The sequence below is a fragment of the Andrena cerasifolii genome, chromosome 13 (assembly GCF_050908995.1).
Source record: "Andrena cerasifolii isolate SP2316 chromosome 13, iyAndCera1_principal, whole genome shotgun sequence".
Classification (NCBI taxonomy): Eukaryota; Metazoa; Arthropoda; class Insecta; order Hymenoptera; family Andrenidae; genus Andrena; species Andrena cerasifolii.
Window position 1 is genome coordinate 5,925,107 of NC_135130.1, and position 22,467 is coordinate 5,947,573.

Below are 22,467 nucleotides of genomic sequence, written 5' to 3' on the forward strand. Positions count from 1 at the left end.
TCAATCGATCGAATTGAATAGACTTCGGAGGGGGGCCTCGTTTCCTTCGCGCGAGAAAATTAATTCAATCGTCCGACAAGATAATTATGTGATTAAAAGCTGCCCTCCCCCCCCCCCGCCACCCCCCACCTCCCACCAGGGGGGAGAGACAGAGGTACGACGAACAGCGGGGCCATTATTCGAAATAAATTATTCGAAGTCGTTTAATGGATCGACGCCCCGGCGCGCGATTAATTGCTCGCCGTATCGAAACGCCGGGCTGACGATACAGGCCCTCTAACTTGCTCGTCGTCGCCCGTCCTCACGGCATTTTCTTTTGTCCCCGCGGCAGACTGTTGGCCAACAACGAGCTGGATAAGATCAAGGCAGACAGCCTGTTCGAGAAGCTGCCCGAGCTGCAGCATTTGGATCTCAGGAAGAATAAAATCTCACGCGTCGAGGCGTCCGCCTTTCAGGGGGCCCACAAACTCACCGACCTGTAAGTTCGTCACCCCTTCTACGAACCACCTTCGTTTATTTTCGGCTTCGATTTCTCCTCGATGAACTATGCGACCGCAACTATGAGTCGTGCTCTAAATTTTGTTTTGGTCCTAAAAATGGGGCTAATAGGAGAAATTGGTTTAACGAAATCAGTTAGAAGTGGTGAATTTTTTTCTATTTTGTGTTGTTGAATCTTTCGCGTGGGGTGTGATTTTTAGTAAGCTGATTTTTGGGAAAGTAATCGAAGGCGGGAATATGCAAATGGATAGAATTTGGGAATAAATTGACGGGGGTAGGAGTTACTGAGCTTTTCATTGGGCAAATATTTTTTTAATTAAATTATTTACCTAACACCCGCTGGGGAGAGCCTGAAAATGATTGGCGATACTCTTTGTCCGTTGATGAACTATTGCCCGGCTCTTTTTCAGCGAAATGTTTCCCGCTGAGAAAGTTTGGAATAACGGAAGAGGGGTGTATCCAGCGAGATTGCTCGCGTTATTTGTGCCTAACTCGATCGGAACTCTGAAACGAGCTTTAACGAACCAGAATCGGATTTAATTTTCAAAGGCAATTAACGGGACAATGAGTCGATTAATTAGATAGGCTGGAGGGTGGCGGCAGCTCGCGCGCATTTTCCTATAAACGAGCGTAAAAGACAGTCGGGAGCGTCGTATTTCCCAATAGTCGTGCAAATTCCAGAACAGCTATTTTCATTTCATATTACAATCCTACTTGTTAGAATTTCTTCAGTCCACTCTGAATGATGAAATAATTAAAGAAGACTGACGAGTGCCTTGGCACGCTATTTCAATTTCGACAAAGAAAAAACTAGTAACAAATAATAATAATAATAATACAAACTTTTATTCTACCAAAAATAAAAAAATAAAATATAACAGAATAAAATTAATGCACAAAAAAGTAATTTAATCAACACTGAGCCACCCCTCAGGAATCCTACGAAATTATAACAACTATAACATTTTGCAATTCCACATAATTCCAACAAATAATGCAAAATTACTGCAAAATTCCCCAAAGAATCCCACGGTACCAAAAACTGGTCTGGGTTAGGTCTGGGCTAGGGTCCCAATAGTATTCAACATTTCGTCGGCCAGCAATTTTCGCGCTTCCATTCCATTGCGAGCACGGTTTATCGGGGATTTAACAGACTGCATGGGCTCTCTATTAAATAATAATAATTCCCCAGTGAGTTTCTCCATCGTTTTAACGGCTCACCGACGCGTAAGAGCACCGATTCCCATCGGGGCGTAAAGAGAAACTCTAAAGCGGTGGCAGCCTTCCTTCTCTTCCTCGGCTTTGTGTTCTTTTTCCTTCACCTCCATTTTTTTTTTTTTTACTTCTAATATTTCGAAACTTTACGCCGCGGCATCTTTGCCCCGCGATATAACGAGCCCCCGTTTCGCAGACTCTTGTCGGAGAACAGGCTGAGGGAAGTTCACAACAAGATGTTCACAGGCTTGACGAATCTTAAGACCCTGTGAGTAGAAACTTTTATGGCCGTTCGTAAAGCGGTGTCGCTGCGCCGACTATACCTTTGGAACTTCATTTTCGCAGGAACCTCCACGGGAACGCCATTACCTGCGTTATGCAGGGCGCGTTCGACGGACTCACGCACATACGCACCATGTAAGTCCCTTCGCGACAGTAGACGCTTTACTAGCTTCCCTTTCTCTCGCACTGCTACTGTTTATCGACACGAATGGAACTTAGAGACTCGTTACGTTAGAATTTGAGGAGGATTTAAATACGAAATTAAAGAGTCCTAGTAGAAATCACTGCAAGTGCCTAAAATCAAATTATATACTATTACCATTAGCATGTAGAATATTTTCCTATAATTTTTCTTTTATTCTGGCACTTACAAGGGAAGATCTCGAACCCGAAAGTTCGAAAAATTCTGAAACTTCGCGAATATGTAGAGAATTTTCTCCAGATTATCACGCAATTTTTGTTCGCTGCCCAAATTCACTCTGAAGGGGTGTAATCGACCCCTGAAAGTCCGGTTATTTTCCGAATTTGTGCTATAACTCACGAACTGTACAATAATTTTTTTTACCAAATGATAGATTTAATTAAAAGAAGTAACTTTTGTCTTGGAACTTTTTTTCTATCTCTTACAGTTCGGGAGTTATAACACAAAATCGGGAAATAGCCGAATTTTCAGGGGTTAGTTTCACCCCCTTCTAGTGGATTTGGGCAGCGAATAAAAGTTGCGTTGTGATCAGGAGGAAATCCCCTACATTTTCACAAAGTTTCAGAATTTTTTGAATTTTCGGGTTCGGGATCATCCCTTGTCAGTGGAAAACAAGCACATGCTACATATGCATACGATTTCGTTTCTTAAGGATCCATAATTCCTTGAAGAAGAATTATACAGAATTTTGAGAATTTTTTATTTTATAGAAATCTATGAGCATTAAACTATAAACTGTGATATTTTGAATATTATATGAAAATAAGAAATACGAAAATTTTTAGGTAAAAAAATCATAAAAAAAATTATGAAACAGTGGAATGTGCCTGTTTCCCACTGGGCCCCTCAATTGTTAATTTCTGGTGGAGCTGGTAGATGCACTTTGTCGACAATGATTTTTTAAATCGTTTCAGTTGAATCTGGTTCACTTAGGGGGTTACGTACCCTTGACAAGTCGGAAAATAGGGCTGTTATGATTTTTTGTTTCGTATAAAGAAACGTCATATTTGAAAATCAGAATATACACCTTGTTGTGTATGAATTAAGCTGCACTCTCTTCAAAAAGATATCTTCTAATTTGCATCATTTGGGGTACCAAAAATATCTGGACCGATTTGAATAAAATTTTGCGTGAATATTCTTACGACTATAAACTAGTATTTGTCCAAACGATTTTTCAATTAGAATATTGCTTTGTTTTTTATTAACAAAAGGAGATGAAACTTGGGTGGAAATTCAAATGCTCGACTTTGAGTAGCTGCCATTTTTCAAAAAGTAATTTTTTTTCAAAATCAGTGCCGACAAAGATCAGATTATAGTTTTAAGAATATCCGTGCAAAATTTCATTCAAATCGGTCCAGTAATCTCTGAGATATTTGTGGCACCGAAAACATGAAGGGGCCTTGGGATAAAAGGGGTTGCTATAACCCCATTTCTTAAGACACCAAATTTCTTTTTTATGAGAATACAGCTGAATTCACACACAACAAAGTGTGTGTCTTGATTTATAAATATCACGTTTCGTTACATGAAAACAAATCGCAAGAATGACCCAGTTTCCCGACCTGTCAAGGGTGTGCAACCCCTTAATGAGCTGATTTATGAGATTGTTGGTTCAATGGAGTCGACGAGTGAATGTGTGAAAAATAGTGGCTAGGCGATTGCTTTAAATAACACGGAGCAAAAATCACTGACGTTTCGGCAAGGATCTTAACATTATTAATCACTTAGATATTGTAATCAACACTCGTATCTGATTACACCACTTTGCCACACGATGGCACGCGCAGCTGTACACCAAAATCCCTCCTTTGTATGCGCGAAGATTAACAATGGGCTGGCTAATACGCTCCCATTGCGAGATGAATGATTAATTAATATAATATTGTAAGCGGGTTGCAGAAATTATGATGAATATTTGCCGGGCAACTTCGTTCTCGTGTTAATGCACCCGCCACCGAGTTCCTTAATATTCCGCGCTGACATATCCCGTGCTTTCGTGCCCGTAATTAATGGCAGTTCAACAAATCGCCGCTCATTTTCAGCAACATGCAAGGCAATCCTTTGTCGTGTAATTGTCATCTCGCGTGGTTCGCCGGATGGCTGAGGAAACGCGACATGCCTGGCGTGGTCGGACACTGCCACGTCCCATCGCGGCTCAAGGATGCAGTCATCAAGGACATCCCTCATCACGAGTTCAAGTGCAACAGTACGATCATCTCATTAAGCTTTGTTAAAAGGAAACCCCATATCAGATATCACAATTCCCTGTAACGCGTTAAGATCGCCTATCAGTGAAATTACAAACCACCCCGACCCCCCCCCCCCTCCCCTAAATGCAATTTACTTTGATCAACCAAAACTCAGTTTCTCTGGCAGTAATTTCCTGAGAATAATTGAGGAGGCCACCCTGTCAGAGCAGAATATTTTGCATAAAATCGACCAGCTAAATATTAACGTTACTATCGGAAATTTATGAAAGAATTACATCGCCCACCCCCGCCCAGAATCAATTGCAATCTTCTTGGAAATAAATGACAAAGGGCAATACTCGATAGGGGTAGAATTTTTCTTAAGGGGGTATACCCGTTTGAACCCTCGGAAAATGTATACATTTTGTGGATTTTTTTACAAGTCAACGGTTTGATGCAGATTTCCCGTTTTTTAACTATGTTTACATAGTATTATGAACTACTTATAAAAAAAGTTTCAGTTAAAAAACTATTGTTTTTCGGAAGTTACGGATACATGTCCGAAAGTCTCTCGATTTTAGACGGCTAAACGGTGGCCCTAAAAACTCGCGCTACGTTCAACCAATTCACTTCCAATTTTGCATGCAGAATCATAATAAGATTCCGCATCGTCCAACGAAGGCTTTTTTTATTTCGATTCCCCGTTTATTATTTATAAAGGAAAAAGGTGGATTTTTCTCTTAGAAAAATTTAACTTTACCTTTGATCTCTCAGCATTTCTTTATTTTTCAAAATTTTCAAAATCGCCTTCGTTGGACGATGTGGAATCTTATTATGATTCTGCGTGCAAAATTTGAAGTAAATTGGTTGAACGTAGCGCGAGTTTTTAGGGCCACCGTTTAGCCGTCTAAAATCGAGAGACTTTCGGACATGTATCCGTAACTTCCGAAAAACAATAGTTTTTTAACTGAAACTTTTTTTATAAGTAGTTCATAATACTATGTAAACATAGTTAAAAAACGGGAAATCTGCATCAAACCGTTGACTTGTAAAAAAATCCACAAAATGTATACATTTTCCAAGGGTTCAAACGGGTATACCCCCTTAAGTCATTGTGATCGAAAGATTTCTGCTTGAATCCTTTTCCTGAATTCCTTTGGTCGACCGAATCGATCCGGCGATTAACGATCCACCCTCTACTTTGCGAACCGCAGACGACAGCGTGGGTTGCCTGGGAGACGATTATTGTCCACCCCAGTGTAATTGCGCCGGGTCAGTGGTGAGGTGTTCGAGGTCTCAGCTTACAGAGATTCCGCGAGGGATTCCACCGGAAACCACCGAGCTGTATTTGGACGTGAACGACATCAAGACGATCCAGCCGGAGAGGCTGAACCACCTGAGGATTCTCACTAGACTGTAAATAAAAAAACACGCGTGTAACTTCAGTCCCTCCCCCTAACGCCCCCCCCCTCGCGTCCCCGCGGGGATGGAAGAAATATTGAAACCACATTCCGCCGCTTTTTCAGGGACCTCAGCAACAATCAGATCGGAATGTTGTCGAACGACACCTTCAGGAACCTCACCAAGCTGTCGCACCTGTGAGTTCATCCCTCTGATTTTTTTTTTTTTTCTTTATAAGTTGACCGATTTCATCGATTTTCTTGTGACATTTTTTTATATCTTTCTGATCTGTGGTCAGATCGTTAAATGTGATATGTCCGCTTTTGGTTAAAATTAAGGGTGTGTTCTTTTCCATTGCTTCTAGATGAAATCTGAATGTTTGAGTTCTTAGGAAAAAAGCGAAGTGGCAATTAATGATACGCCAAACCTTTTGTTACTCTAATATGGCACAGTGTGATATATCGAGTTCTACAAGGCATTACCCACTTCTGAAGACGATCCAGGATTCGACGAACTGGGAAACTTCAATGATGAAATTATTGAAAATTTATAAAAAATTAATCTTCACAGCTTTTCGTAAAAAATAGTTACTATTATTAATTTCCTTACTTAACCCCTCGTTGACACTCTGGGTGTGAGCCACCCATAAGCTGATTTTGACGCTCTGTACCGTCTATGTGCAAAATGAGTACCTTTCCTCCAAAGCTGACGTACAAACTATTTTTTCTCTCAAAATATTATATCCGAGCAACAACTCTGTGGATTTTTAGCTTCTGATATTGAAATCTTGTAAAAGTTACAACTATTTAAAGATTTTCTTCGTTTTTTCTCGACATTTGGTGATCTAGATTTTTTTTACAAAAACTGTGATTAAATTTAAATAAAAAAACTATTGGATTACATTCTGGAGACCTTAAAACTGATCCATGATTTTTTTATGACGATTGGATTCTTTAGATGATAATGGTAGTTGTTCAAAAGTTGCTCTGGGTGTGAGCCACCCAGGTATGTCAAACTTGGTCGAAAAAGGAGGTGCGTCAACGAAGGGTTAAGTTACTATTCCCACGTTCAGTTAATATTTTGATTAAAACTTCTTAACGAATGACTAAAAACATATAGTGTAAGATCAGGAAAACCGGACCGTATTAGGTTTTGCCATCTGACCATAGAAATATCACACGAAAATATATATATTATAATCCCGAACCAATACAGTAATTTAAACCAAACCAATGATTACTTACATATATTTAAGTGAGAAATAAAATTTGAAGTTGTCGCAAAGTCACCCCTTAAAACCTTATTAGTCACAAAGTCACCCCCGCTTACAATTCTCTGATAAATAACTGAGGATTTGTCGAAGAATTTTTCAGTGGGGCGGGAGCATGAGAAATTTTAAAAAGTCAAAGACGATTCATTAAAATTCTTGAGTAGAGTTGTTTTTTTATGATACGTAGGCTTCAGGTGTAAGTTTCATTTGTTCCAGAATTATCAGCTACAACAAGCTGCAGTGTGTGCAGCGCAGCGCCCTCTCCGGCTTGAAATCGTTGAGAATAATGTGAGTTTCGATTAACCATTAGTCTCCCTCTCAGACAATACGCAGATTTGCATCTCTGTTTCGGCTGGCCCATATTTCGAGCGCTCCCAATAAATTATGGGAAATTATTCCGTGCGGCGACAAACGGGGGGGCCATTTTTCTTCCGCGGGACTTCCGTCTCTGAATGGAAACGCCGCTGCTTTCGGTATGCTTTTCAGTTCTTCCTGAATGCAAACCGCATAGGAAAAGAACAATCGGCTATGGGGGCGCGCATTAAAGTTCGATAATGGAATAAATGGGGCCCGTGATGTCGGCGAAACAATCTGGGCCAAATTAACGAGGAAAAGCGTGCCATTTTATCGGCGACAACAATCCGTGATGATTCATTGTCAGCGTTTATTTCGCTGACCGCGTCGTTAATTTCCTTTATGCTGACAATTTCAGACACGATTGTTCTTAATGAAGGATACTGTTATAATTTATTCAGTGCATTACTTGCGCGAACGTAGAGTCGTCAGCGACGGTGTGATTCATCAATTTCATTCATACGCAGCTCTCGACTTTACAATGAAAGTTTCTCCTGCTAAATTAGCCAATAATTTGGTCACATATTCCGATACAAAGTTAACATATTGTGCGAGGTATCACGTTTCATTTTAGACCTTCGAATATCGCAAAGGGTAGTTTCCTACGTTTACATTTGATATTTCACCCTGTTCAGAAGAACATTGATATTCTGTCGACATTATGTCACAGCACGTTTAAACTCTTAGAGACAATCCGAGTATACGCTAAGCGTCGTAACGCTGCTAGGAAATCCCACATCGCCCGCCATCTGTCCGCGAAAATCAAAGCACCGAAACCAGAATCGCCCAGCAGTAAACAGCCAATTAAGATCGTTTGAAATTCCGATTTGCACCAGGTCCCTGCACGGCAACGACATATCGGTGATCCCCGAGGGTGCGTTCGAGGACCTGAAATCCATAACCCACCTGTGAGTATCCCCCGCGTTGCGGAGGCGAACGCACAGCGTCGTTGCGTCGATAATTCACCAGCCACGGTGTGTTTACAGCGCTCTGGGGGCCAACCCTCTCTACTGCGACTGCAGCATGCGATGGCTGGCGGAGTGGGTGAAGAAGAAGGATTTCGTCGAGGCCGGTATCGCCAGGTGCTTGGAGCCTCCGTCCATGAGGGACAAGGTGGTCCTGACGACCCTCGCGACCGAGTTCCAATGCAAAAGTATGTACTCCCTCGGCGAACACCTCGATCGTGGCAAAAATGGCCAGTTGCAACAGCCCAAGTTGTCTGCTTCACCTGGTAGAACGTGTCTGGCTCACAGTTTCGCAGTCCATAGAATTTCTTATCCATCGTCAGCTGCCCATTATTGCCCGCCGATGGACTGGGTGGTCCGCACGTGCAAGATGATTTTTGATTTCTCACTGGCCCGTGACGCAGTCTGTTTAGTTCATGGTTTTTTGGCCCGCCGTCACAATGGGGTACTAAAATTGCTCATTAATCGTAGACCTTTCTTCCGCGCAGCCAGCCAACAGCCAGCCGAAGTCCTGGCCAAGTGCGACCTGTGCTACACTTCGCCATGCCAGAACGGAGGATTTTGCGAGACGCTCCCGGACAGGCAGTTCCGTTGCAAATGCACGCCAGGATATCATGGGGACTGGTGTGAACATAAAATTGACGCGTGCTATGGAAATCCTTGCCGGAACGCCGGAACTTGCAAAGTACTGGAGGAAGGAAGATTCAGGTACCAAAGCGCCCCGACCAGCTGCCAGAGGCGTAGACCCTTGGCCAGCTCGCTTTCGGGCATTAGCTCGATATCTGCTCGTTCAGTGGTGCCCGTAGTAGTCGATGTCTGCGACAGGTTCTCGTTGAGCTTGAAATTCTCCTCGTTGATCTTCAGCAACACGGGCGCGGTTTTCACGCGGTCGCTCTAGAAATTTATTTGCGAAGCAGCTGGAGTTTTCCGATTGGATTAGAAGCCTGTTACAGACAGAATGTCCCGAGTTTGATCCTGTGCATTTACAGTAGAGTGGTTTAAGCTTCCGTACGGGGCACAGTTGCTGCGAGTAGTTCTGGTCGATAATTGAATAGACGTGCACGAAGAGTTCAGTATCAATGACGATAGAGTAATATCTACCGTAGCGCATTGCACCAGTCTTGATGAGAATTGGCGTTTGCATCGTCGACTTGAGGACTGATTTAGGACTGCTAATCGTAGACAGTAGTACGAGTCAGTCATTTTGGATACATCTCGGTGTTTGTCGGAGAACTTGGTCGATTATCGAGCCGAGTATTTTTTAAAAATTCACAGCGGAGTGTACTTGCACTGTGAAGAGGTTGATATGAATATCGACCGTATTTTTTGGACGACTTAGAGGGTTGATAAGTAGATTATAGAACGTAGTTTGCGTAGCGGCAGAATTGCACGAGCGAGAAACGTGCTCTCTTGTACGAATCATTGAAACGGGACCCCTGCACGTGAGCCCCGAAGAGTAGCAACCACGTGCAACTACTTATCGACGAAATTATTTTCTTATCTGAAAAATTAACTTCGACAAAATCAAATCTTGTTCAACGCTAGAAAAGTATTGCCCGAGCACAATGAAATGCTTTCGAATAGAATCTAGTTATCACCACACTTCTGAAAAATGGTGACATTTGCATTACGGAAAACCATAGCGCGAAAAGAAACTCGCGCAAAGATTGTTCACCTTAAGAACTCTAAGAATTCTAACCTACAACCATAAGTTTTTGTCGATAAGTTCGTTGCGTGTGGGACGGCATCGATTGGCGGATACACCGCGATCAATGGTCATGGTCAATGTCTCGATTGACGTTCAGTCGGTGTGTGACAGTTGCGACTGCGCCCCCGGGTACAAAGGACACCGATGCGAGAGCAACGTCGACGACTGCGAGGACAACAGATGCGCCAATAACGCGACCTGCGTCGACCTCATACAGGCTTACAGATGCGACTGCACACCGGGATTCATGGGCGAGTACTGCGAGGAAAAAATACCCTTTTGTACAAAGGGGCACGACCCCTGCGAGAACGGGGGTCGATGCGTCGACCACGGGACCCACTATAGCTGCGAATGCCCAATCGGCTTCGCCGGCCTTAATTGTTCCACCAACCTGGATGACTGCGTTGATCATATGTGCCAGGTACTTATTCCTCATCGACACATTCACCGGGCGATTCGTTTCTTATTTAATAAACATACGCCCAGTTCCGCTCTATTTTGTAGTTATGAGTCTTTAAAGATGTATCCCCAAGCGGAAGATAGAAGTCCCCACAATTTCTATCCCTCAAAGATCAAGCAGCTGCTCGATGTTACTGGCTGCATCCTTTCTATCTTCCTGATTTAGAAGACCGAGGGAGTAGAAATGACAGAGGTCTGCTATCTTTTTCAGAACGGTGCTACTTGCATCGACGGCATAAACAATTACGAATGTAAGTGCGCGGCGGAATACACAGGGAGATACTGCGAGGCCGCACCATCGACAGCCATGCTCTATCCGCAGACCAGCCCCTGCGCCCACCATGACTGTCAGCACGGTGCATGCTTCCAACCAGCCCCCGCTTCCGCCGCGGACTACCTTTGCCAGTGTCACCCCGGCTACACCGGTAATTAACTTCAGTTACTTAATGAGGCTTTAGTAAACTGTCACGAGCAAGCAGAATTTTAAATGTATCCGAGGCTAACGTAATCTAGACCACTCAGTGGCACGTGGCAACTCCATCAACCAACGTTCAATCTTCCGCAATGTGAATTTCACTTAAATCGATAAATACTAATTAACGACTACCCTTTTATTAAAACCAATCGACAAGGAGTACACAGAGATCCGCAGGGTTCGAATTAAAATTCTAGTCCCCATAGTAAAATCGGTACCCAGCACGTAAATAAAGATGTCCACGTTTGAGGATTTTTTGCGTGGCGAGCTTGCTTGCCCGGAGCGATATCAAGTGCCTATCGAAAGGCAGAGGTAAAAGTGCCTGGGACGATGCTAACTAAATGGCTTGTTCGAAGGTAAACGATGCGAGTACCTGACGAGTTTGAGCTTCGTGGACAACAGCTCGCTGGTCGAGCTTGAGCCGCTACGCACGAGGCCCGAAGCGAACGTGACCATCGTCTTCACGACCACGCAGGAGAACGGGGTGCTCCTCTACAACGGCCAGAACGGCGACCACATCGCCATCGAGCTTTTCAATGGCCGTGTCAGGGTTTCATACGACGTGGGGAATTATCCGACCTCGACCATGTACAGTTACGAGATGGTGGCAGACGGCAAGCCTCATGTGGCTGAGCTTCTAGCGGTCAAGAAGAACTTCACGATGAGGGTGGACCGCGGTCCTGCTAGGAGCATTATCAACGATGGCCCTAAGGAATACCTGAAGCTTGTTACGCCTATGCACGTCGGCGGCGTCGCGCCGGAAGTCGCCAGCGTCGCGTTCACGGAGTTCCACTTGAGGAACATCACGAGCTTCCAAGGTGGGTCTGACTAGGATTAGAAGGAACGTTTGCATCTGTGCAAGTGTCGGCTGTTATGGACAGAAGGGAACTTAGATGATCCATAGGAACTTTGAGAACTTTGGTTGGGGCTGAAAACTTTCAGTGGTCAGCTGTTTTACTACGTGAAACTGGACTTTCTATCTTCCTGAGGCAAAATTCACTTAGTTCTAATAAATTGGAGTTCCCTTAGGTTCGCAAAGTTGTGTAATAATGGTATCTTGGTAGCTTAATCATTAGATTAGTTAAAGTCAGTTGTTTCTGTTAATCATTCTGTTCTCATCTTCGACAGGGTGCATCTCCGAGATGTGGATCAACCACAAGCTGGTAGACTTCAGCAACGCCGCGAAGATGCATCGTGTAACTCCTGGATGCATGTCGAACGAAGAGGAAGCCGACGAGGCGCGAGACGTCGAAACTGAAGGGATGATGAACAGTGGCAGCAACGAGGAGCCCATGCCTCAAGAAAGCATGGGTCGCGAACATTCCGGTGTGTACCCAACGAACGTGCTACATAAGTAAACTGTTTCGCTAACCCAGTTACAACAATTCCTTCCTGAACGTGATTATTTCATATATCTCTACTTGTATCAAGGTATTCGATGTTAGAGCAACTGTCTAAGGGATGAAACACTAATAACAAGTATTTTCTATCACAGACATCGTCATGGCAGTGCCTGGTACGATAATTTCCGATCCCTGCGCGGGACACGAGTGCAAAAAAGGCTCGCAATGCGTGGCATCGCCCATCGGAAATGGATACACGTGCCGCTGCCAAACTGGATGGCAGGGACGGTATTGTGAGAAAGGTAGCACCAATTTTCGTACCTTGCAGTTTACACTATTATTGGTATTCCCTTTCAAAGAGATCCCTTTAAGCTTGTAACTCTCAAAGTTCTATGTAAGTTACTAGAACAATCGCATCCACCCAATAATTGAGCCTCTTCAAAAATTAGACCTATCAACTCCACTTTCTGTAAATTTCTCTATTTTAATATCAAAGCACACGATTAGTCCTTAACGCATCAAGTTTCTCTACTTTTCATGGAGTTAAGCAAAACTTGGTGCCTTTCAATAGAAATTATTTGTACGTTCCTCTTGCAGCACCGACTTGCCGTAAGGAGCACACCAGAGAGTACTACAGCGAAAATGGATGTCGGAGTAGGCGACCTGTGAAGCTTGCCAAGTGTTGGGGCAGTTGTGGCAACTCGTGCTGTCTGCCACGGAAGACAAAACGGCGCAAGGTGCGGTTTAATTGTTTAAATGAAGAGTATCTATTACAATACTGGATAAACTATCCCTTACTACGCTATTTCCCTGTAAATATTACCCTTTCTATACTCGACCCTCGCTTACACTTGGAAATGCTCAGTGAAAATTATTCTGTTGCATAATCGCAAAAGATTTCATCACAATTGGACACTTTTGTTCAACTGTGCGACAGAAAAGCGAAGAACTACATAGTGTCAATCAGCCACAAAATCTAACCTCTTCGCGAGTTATCACGGGGTTCAATGAGCATCCTCGATGCGCAAATAGTATATCCCTAGCCACGGTCAGAAAACGTGAGAACCAGCACGCCTAGACCCACTTTTTTAATTACATATTCTCAGAGAAATAAAACGTCTGAACTTTGAATACTGCTTCCCCCATTTTGTTTATTAGTTTCTTACGTGGTTGTTAACAAGCTCAACATAATTCCTTGAACTGCGAGATCAGTGCAGGGGTTAGGTTCAACCTATTCGAATTCAGAACTTCAGTCCTGGGCATCCCCGTTGAAAGAAGCACTCGTTGAACTTCTTTAAGTGAATTAAAAAACAGATTCGATCACTAAAAGTCACTAAACTGTTGCAGGTTCGACTGATCTGCGCTGACGGCATGCGGTACACCAAGGACGTCGATCTAGTGCGCAAGTGCACGTGCACCAGAAAATGCTACTAGCCAGGGATCGTGGAAGGACGAGCGCCACAGGTGTTCCATAAAGACGCGTCGAAACCGTGTCGAGACCGAGAGGAAACCCCCCCGAGAACCTAGCAGTGCCCCAATTCGAACTTTCCCTCGCGTACATGGAACGGGCGATGTGTCGAGCGTCGATTAGAAACCTGAAGAAACAAGTTCTTCGTGGTCATCAGACGCATCCTCGTGAAACGCGCGACGAGAGATTGGGGCCTGGTCGAAAGATGGACACACACTCGCAAAACATCACACACCTATATTATATATATATACACGCGCGCGCACACACAGAGAGACAGACACATACACACAGCCGGCTCAGTGTGATATATATATATATATATTCGAACGCAATCGAAAAAGAATTCTATATATATATACATCGTGCGTACGTGGATTATCCAGTTTGTGGATATTGGAAGCAGTTTAACGCATACTAGGTATTATTATTATTATCATTAATCGTATGTTTAACGTTCGATCGACGAAAGTGAGGGAACCGTGCAAGAAAAACATGGACCGCAGACGCACGTGTTCGCATTATGTACGCAAAACAGTCACCGCAAGATCGCCGGCACGCAGAGAATCGTTCGCTCAGTGTGAAATAGATCTAATGAATGATGTTACCGATGGATACACCGGGTGTGATCGGTGATGAAGGGTTCGCCCTCAAAGCTGCGATCTCTCAGACGTTCTTTCATTCCGTCACGGTAAATTTGACGCTCGGAACGTGAAATTGAGGTTATAGAAACGAAGCTGGCATTACTCTCGCGATATTTCGAACTGATTATTTTCTAAAGATCGTGTTATAGATGGTATCACCCTCTGTCGACATGTTTGGTACCGTTGCTTTCGATTTGAATCGCACCAGAAGTTAGTCTGAGGGATCGGAATTTCGTATTAAGAGCCAACGTCGGGTATAGTAAAGCGCTTCGCTAGCAAGTCGAGCTTCCCGCATCTGTCCCCCTTGTCTGTTGCAAGCTCGCGACATTTAAACGCCTGACGGTATGCAATAGTAACCGAAGCGCCGCGCGGCCCAACGGAAACGAGCGAGCGACATCGCGGAAGCGTTGAAAATGTGTACAGGGAGTACCTCGTTTCTCCGCAACGTTCGCGGTGACTCGTGGAGCCCGATGGGCCGTTAGGTCTATTGTCCTCTGAGTAAACGTTTGTACAGAAAGCTTCTCCGCAAGCGCAATTCAGCTGCGTTCACGCCGTCGACGAGCGATCCTCGCGAGGTGGCGCTCGGAACGGTGAATGTCGAGAGAAGGACTGCTAAATACCGTCACTATCCTAGTTTGTTCGCACGTGCTGATCACGACTACTATTTTGTTACTGCAATATCTTAATCATCCTATCGTTTAAGGAGCGTTTCTTTCTCGTAGATGTGTAGCCTCTCGGTAATACAACGGAATAATTTAATGCAGCGGAGGAAAGTGTACATTTAAAAGACACGCAGCGTCTCTCGTCCCTCTTCAAGCGTTCCGCTGCGACTTCATACATCTCAGCTGTACCTAGCCAAGGGAGCTTCAAAATTATTCTCGATGAATCCCCACTTTAGAATCAACGCAAGCGGCGGCTGTAGGGGGGCGAAGGATCGCTGGGAGCACACTAAGGTCACAGAGAAAGGACTCCCGAGGACCTCGAATCTATTCATTCCACGGCCTAACGTACTGCTTCGAGGTCCGTCCGCGCAAATTGCGCAACGGGAGGAGCCACTAGAGCGCCGTGGTCGAGAAATTTGCGCGACCACGCGGCGGGGAAGCGAGTCGCAAGAATGGCGGGACGAATGTAACTAATTGTAACTCGGGAACAATTCAGTCTGCGCCCGAGGGCAGAGGATACCGCGTAATTATTTTTGTATGAGCGAATTATTTATAGAATCGGAGCGTCGACGATGATTTTAGCGATTGTTTTCGTCGGTGTGGCGTGATTCGTTCGAACTACTTAAGCCCCTCTAAACGTTTCCCTATTTAACGTGTACCTATACTCTGCGGACAACTGCGTTGCATCTTCCACTGCCAGTATTTAAGTCGTATTTATTCGTCACGGACGATCGAAACGTGAAGCCGTTCTTTGTACTTTATTCTCAACCATCGATTGTTCTTCTCGCACCTTCAGGCACGTCTTGGGCCTCGGGCCCTTTAACGGCAAGAGAAACTTTTCGGGAGGCCCTCTGCACTCTGAGGCTCCCACAAAGATGGCGGATTTTCGGCGAATGTTTGTCAATCCACATCGACGCATTCTATGGAATAATTTTGTAATTGGAAATGCACCTTTGGGTGGATACTCATAGCGAATTCGGTATCTCGCACTGACTCTGTGCCAGTACCAGAAAATGACTTGGATTGGTTGATTCTTATAGAGCTATCTTCGTCTCTATCAGAAACAACTAATCCAACCCATTTTCTGGCATCAGCACAGAGTCAGTGCGAGATGCCGAATTTCCTATCAGAGTGCGGAGGGCTGGGTCAGACAGTGAAATACTCGACAGTACGTGCACAGTGTTCAGCATTATTAACCCCTTTGGTACACGTGGTTGTTTCCGGGGACATTGTGAATCGAGTGCATCGAATTACGTGGAATTTGAAGATTCGAAATTTTCATTTGAGAAACGATTTCTTCTTTTAGTGGATATCGAGTGATTTAAGCTAGAGAAATGAGGGATAATCGAGTATTTATGGAGCAAATATTTATCGAAATTACACGCGTAGCTAATTTGAATGATCCACCGCGGAGATTGTACCGAAAGGGGTCCAATCTATTTTTCCCCACTGTATCTTTAGATTACGTTAGATACTATAGTGATTCCCTGCGTTTCGCGCGCGAGAAGCTAATCTTCTTATTTTTAACACTATTATTCTTGTATTAGCATTCTCAATGCAACATTTTGTAACAGCGTTTTATAGAATTGTTTACGATAAAATTACCTTACCATTATTACTTGTGTACTCATTTTTAAGGGGAAGCACCGAGCAGAGAACGGACGGTGGAGGCGATACGCAGCATATATTATAGCACCGTCGAATGTGTCACTTATTGTTACTGATTTTCTCCTTGTACGCCGTAGTAAAATAATAGGTGTAACATAGCGACGTATTTTACGATTTCATAGTATTAATAGTAACGTAAGTTGCCTAAAATGTTTTCAAATTAATTGGCGATTAGGTTCCAACGCATTCGAGTTTCGTTTCCCAGCTGTCGGTTACTGAACGTTGTTGTTGTTAACGCATTGCTTACTGACCAGGCATCCAGCACGTAAATTGATGAGTGGACTACATTGGTAAATGCACTTCATTCATTAATGAATGGAAATCAAGAGGGAATGGATGCAAGTGGTAAGCAATGTATCGAGCTGAATATCTTGTACATGAAACCGAGAAAAGCAGGAGCAGACACGATCGAAGGTTTCCAGGCTTTGACTGGTATTTTAAACTGTGTAGAAACATATTCTGGGCTGATACGTTAGTCTTATCCCTTTGACTTTGAAACGAAGGATAATTTATTACCGCATCGATGCTAAAAATTCTTGTGAGCAGGCCATGAAGTTCCTTAGTGAAGCATGTTCTATATGAAGTTCCACTGTAGACCAAATTTCACTGCAAAACTTGATCCACAATGGAATTTTAAAGCTATGAAGGTTCATCAAACGGAGAATTTCGCTCAGCTTAGACATCCTAGAAAGAATTTTGTATACCCCGGAACTTGTTCTCTATAAGGCCTTCAGACACGAAATTTCAATCGAAAGGAATGGCCAGTTCAAACTACTCTTGTTAATTGCGTTATTATGAAGATCGGTTCTCTACGAAAATTTCGAATAGAATGATTCTGCAGTGAAAGGATTCAAAGTCCTGGGAACCCGACGATCCGGTGAGAAACTGGGGGGCACAGAGGCCAGGCTGAGGCGCCTGAGACCTGCGCTGAACGCCGCCTGTTAACACGAAGGAAGTTGCGAGGGCCGTAGTCATTAATGAATTCCGCATTCGACCAAACATACGTGCGAGTAATTCACCTTGTAACGGGATTAACGTCGCGCTGGACGTTCAACGGAGAGTGAACGCCGTGGAGGGGGGATGACCGGGGTAGAGGAGGGAAGGGATGGAGGAATATAGGGTTTTCTACGAAGCTTACGTCTATATTGGACAATAATGAGAAAGGTGGAGACGGGACGGGGCGAGATGTGAACGATGGAGGAAAAGAGCGTTCGAGACTTGTGATTGCTCGAAATTCCTACGAGTTATATTTGTACATTTACTTTACGGAGAAAACCTTAATATATTTCACGGCTCGGTGGACTATAGCGCATGCGACTGAAGTATACCAGTTTTAAGAGTCTTACGCTTAAAGTATAGCAAATGCTCTCGTTCACGGACCAGCCGAATGTGTTCCTCGGCGGCGGTGGGAGAAGGAGGGAGCCTTCGAATACAATTTCTGGTCCGTGTCCGTCGGACGGAGGGCCAGCTCCTTTCGTTTGGGGACAAGCAAAAGCATTTGTTTCATCGACTCAACCTACCTAAATGAATGTAAACTGCGTAATAAACATAATTATTATTGTTCCTTCTCGATATTCTCGTCGTGATTATTATTCTTCACTTCCTTCAGCACCTTGCAAGCGACAGACAGAAATCGGGGGACGCGGAGCGAAGATGGATGTCGGACTGACAGTGAGAGAGCTTCTGGGAGTGAAACAAATGTTTTCTATCTCTGACGCTAGAAAGATTGCTATATTTTACGTGTAGGTGGTTAGATTAAGGATATTTAATATGCAGTTCCTTTTACCGACGCGAGTTAATAAATTACATCGCCAGATGCAGCAGACCATTCAGATCTTTTCCAACCGCGGTGGTTATTCGCTAAGAGCTCGGGACCGGCGGTGAGCATTTAACGTGGAGGTGGCACGATTCCGAACGATCGTTTCTCGCTTCCTTTTTGCCGAAGGCGAGAGCGAAATGGAACGAGAAGCGAGCACAGGAAGGAGTATCAAGCGTCCGAAAGAGTGATGGGGACGGCGCCGAGCTCTTAACGTGTAGGCCACACCGAGCTCTTAGCGAATACACACTGTAATCGCTTGAATCGCACGCGTTCGACTGAATTCGCGTAGCAAACTTCGATCGTTGGACTGTTGGAGCGGTAGTTTCGCTTCTCGTCGATTTCCTTGCACACCCTTCGACTTCGATTAATTCCGCGCGAGATTCTGTGATAAGCGACGCGCATTGTTCACATCGATGTAGATTTAGCAGGATCGCGAGCCCTCGATCGAGACAGTGATTATTTCTGAGCAGCTGAGGCGATCGAAAAGGCGATCTTAAAGAATAAATCTTGAAGTATTTGGGGTTTAACGCTTAAAATTCCGTAGGATTATTATTTCTACTGAGAAAGGACGCAAAAGTAGATATCGCTGTAAAATTTTGACTCTCGGTTGCCACTGCAAGGGCGAGAAAAAATTCATCGAATTTGTGGCGCGTTCAGAAGTCTCCGAGCAGCCTCCACTTCGGATCACCTGATTTTCATACTTCGAATGAAGATGGATGCATGAAATTTTACAGCGATACGTGATTTTCTCTTCTTTATCGAAAGGGGTAAACAAGAATTGAAAGAATCTTCAAATTTTTAATACTTTCGTCACGAAAGTAGCATCCAAAGAGGCTCGAAGTTTGAGGCACTTTTGGAGGTGCGATCAGAAAACGTACTGAAACAACTGCGATTTTTGAGAACGCACGTGTATGCGCATCTATGTAAGAACGTGCGAATGAGGAACCAGTTTGCATGAGTGAGAAAATTCGAGTTGCGTGTGTTTCGCGCGCGGCGCACTTTACCAAATAAATAAAAAGAAGGAGAAGGAACGTGGAAGGGAAATGGAATACTGCATGCCTAGAAGTATTATAGCTGTACACACATGTAGGTATATCGAGCTAGGTACTATTAGCGTAAAAGCGAAATGTCTATGTTTATATAATGTAACAAATCCTCGAATTATGAACGCTACGAAATAAATGTGCGTAAAGTTTAACAGACTTCTGCTGTACATCCATACCATTCCACTTAAACACTAAAAAAAAAATTGAAACCAGGAACTCCATTCTGCAAGTGAACATTAAGTACTGAAACATTTTGGCGCCACTTTTGAATTACCCTCTGAAAGAAATATAATTCTAAAATTCATAATTGTTAAATATACGTTTCTTCTTATTTCTTTAAGTTAATCCCCACATCAAAGAGCCGCGTTTGTCAGTTCTTATCGACGGAGATAATTATTTAGAATTTAGCAGGAAAAATTTCGCGATTACTATCCTCAGTTGAGATCTTCAGCGAATCTATTTTTTTTTCTTTTAAAGGAATTATTATCGTAATTAGCTCGATTGTGACAATTTGTGGCAACAAGTAGGCATCAAATTTCCTCTCTACCGCGGCGTATTTCCGTCGTTAGGGAAACAGTAGTACGAGACGTGATATGTCAGACAATTCGTGACTCGCGCCATTTAATTCAACCGACATAAAAATACCTACCACGCAGTCCTCGAATTATAAAGTCTCTCGATGTTTTCTACTGTAAATTACATTGATCCGTCTGCTGACAATTTTTCCAAACAAAATTGCGCAAGAATTTTATTCCCGTCAGCAAAAAAAAAAAAAAAGTAGACGAATATAGTTTCTGCCGCGAGATCATCGCGTGTTGGTTAAAAGTGAATAAAGTAAACGTGCGAAACGCTGCTAACTCCAGTACAAGGGATCGTTAAACAATTTCGCCATCGCGGGCCAAATGAGAATTTTGCAGTGCGAAGCTAAGTGGAACAACGAGCACCATGTAGGTCGAGTGTTTTAGCAACAATTATCGCATGTCGATTACACCGTCGTTTATTAAGCGCTCGCTAAACGCGTTAAACCGGCGGATTTTAGCGATCAATAAAAGGCGGCGGACGATTAACGGTGGCGTGTTATTTTTTAATTAAGCGCGCCAAGTAATTAGGGCCCTTAATCGCGACTTGCTGCGAAGGGGGCAGGTAATCGACTTGCATTTAATAATAGTGGTGCTCTACACTCTGGCGTATTATTTATTAATATCGCTAAATTAGGGGGATACCAGTTGCGTCTGATAGAAATTTTTCATAAACCTTTAACAATCGAGTTTAGCTGACTTTGACTCCCAGTTAAATATCGTTCTGCTGTATATTATTTACCACAATGATAATAGTAGTTTAATATCTACCGTGGCACGCATGATTTATTACGCTGACATCAGCGTGGAGCAGAATAATGAACACTAATATACCCTCGTTATTGAATCAAATTAAACAGATATTTTCGCGATGCAGAGGGAAAAAAATTCGTGGAAGCTCGAACAAAGGCCAGTCTTGGATGCCCCTTGGCGTGAGTCATCAGAAGTTTAATAAATAAATCTGACAACAAGATAATAGAGAAATTGACCCTACACACATCCGACGCGGTATTAGCCTGGAATTAGAAGGTCGCGTTTCGCCCATGGGGAAAGATTTATCCGTTCTTTCCATCGACGGAAGAGAAAGTGAGGTGGAAGTTTGCAAACAAATGTCATCGAAACTTTTTAATACAGAAAATTCATTTGAAATAGATTTTTTTCGATTAACTTTGGCATACCTGGCTGGGATGCCCAGAGCAATGTTTGAACGACTGTCATTCTCATCTAAAGAATCCAATCGTTACGAAAAAAATCATGGGCCAATTTCAGGGTCTCTAGAATGTATTCCAATAGTTTTGTTTTATTGAAATTGTATCACAGTTTTTGTAAAAAAATTATAGATCACCATATGTCGAGAAGGAACGAAGAAAATCTTCAAAAAATTGTAACTTTTACAAATTTCAATATTAGAAGCTAAAAATGTATAGATATAATATTTTATATATATGCAAAAGATAAATGTACAGATATAATATGTTCAGATATAACATTTTGAGAAAATAAATAGTTTGTAAGTCGGCTTTGGAAAAAAGGTATTTATTTTCAACATCAACTGTAAATGGGTGGCTCGCACCCAGAGAGTCAACGAAGGGTTAACAAATAAATTTACAAATGCAGAGAAACCAACGCAAATATCCTTTTGAACCAACAGATGCCTATCTTTCCCAGCCAATTTACTAAGCTACCCAAAGATCAACGAAAAGCATTCAGGGTATCAATGAAATACAATTTTCCAAAAATCTAAACCTCCTTCTACGATCCCTCATCTTCCATTCAGACAAATCTACATAAACTCTACACCACCGTTTCCCAATTGGTGCCTCGCGGAACCCTGGGGTTCCACAAGAAGTCATCTCATAACGCAATTTAAAAATTGAAGAAAAAAAAAACAAAATCATTCAACGAGAAAATTTTGAAACGCCGTGACGTCATAAACGCACTATATACAAAAAAATAAGGTTCTGGGTTCCGCCAAATTTTAGTAAATTTGAAAGGGTTCCATGAGAAACTCTGCCCTACGCAATTTTCTAAAATCTACCGAACCAACACACCCAAAAACCAATCTAAAATTCTTCGCCTCCCCCGATTGAACAGAACTTTCGAAAAGTGTTGCCTCCCCCACCCAGCATTCGATCTGCGCAAACTTACACCCCGCGAGTCCACCTTCGGTGCCTAGGTGATTCGAAGATTGTTTCTGATGTGCAATTGAGCGTGGTTT

General features: G+C 43.2%; 1 protein-coding gene across 4 annotated transcripts in view; it reads left to right on the plus strand.

The window, feature by feature from the left end:
* Window positions 1-18,378, plus strand: part of Sli (slit guidance ligand) — a 473,757-nt gene extending 455,379 nt beyond the window's left edge. For 3 of the 4 annotated variants that reach the window (XM_076825314.1, XM_076825313.1, XM_076825315.1), the window contains 17 exons: window positions 332-478; window positions 1,910-1,981; window positions 2,059-2,130; window positions 4,243-4,406; window positions 5,604-5,805; window positions 5,916-5,987; window positions 7,277-7,348; window positions 8,251-8,322; window positions 8,401-8,567; window positions 8,868-9,087; window positions 10,199-10,508; window positions 10,758-10,971; window positions 11,378-11,839; window positions 12,150-12,347; window positions 12,517-12,666; window positions 12,962-13,101; window positions 13,712-18,378. In XM_076825314.1, the coding sequence (XP_076681429.1) occupies window positions 332-478; window positions 1,910-1,981; window positions 2,059-2,130; window positions 4,243-4,406; window positions 5,604-5,805; window positions 5,916-5,987; window positions 7,277-7,348; window positions 8,251-8,322; window positions 8,401-8,567; window positions 8,868-9,087; window positions 10,199-10,508; window positions 10,758-10,971; window positions 11,378-11,839; window positions 12,150-12,347; window positions 12,517-12,666; window positions 12,962-13,101; window positions 13,712-13,798 (2,821 nt within the window). In that variant the 3' untranslated portion in view covers window positions 13,799-18,378. The remainder of the gene's footprint in view (window positions 1-331; window positions 479-1,909; window positions 1,982-2,058; window positions 2,131-4,242; window positions 4,407-5,603; window positions 5,806-5,915; window positions 5,988-7,276; window positions 7,349-8,250; window positions 8,323-8,400; window positions 8,568-8,867; window positions 9,088-10,198; window positions 10,509-10,757; window positions 10,972-11,377; window positions 11,840-12,149; window positions 12,348-12,516; window positions 12,667-12,961; window positions 13,102-13,711) is intronic. The other variant, XM_076825312.1, reaches the window with a different exon arrangement.
* Window positions 18,379-22,467: the final 4,089 nt, after the last annotated feature.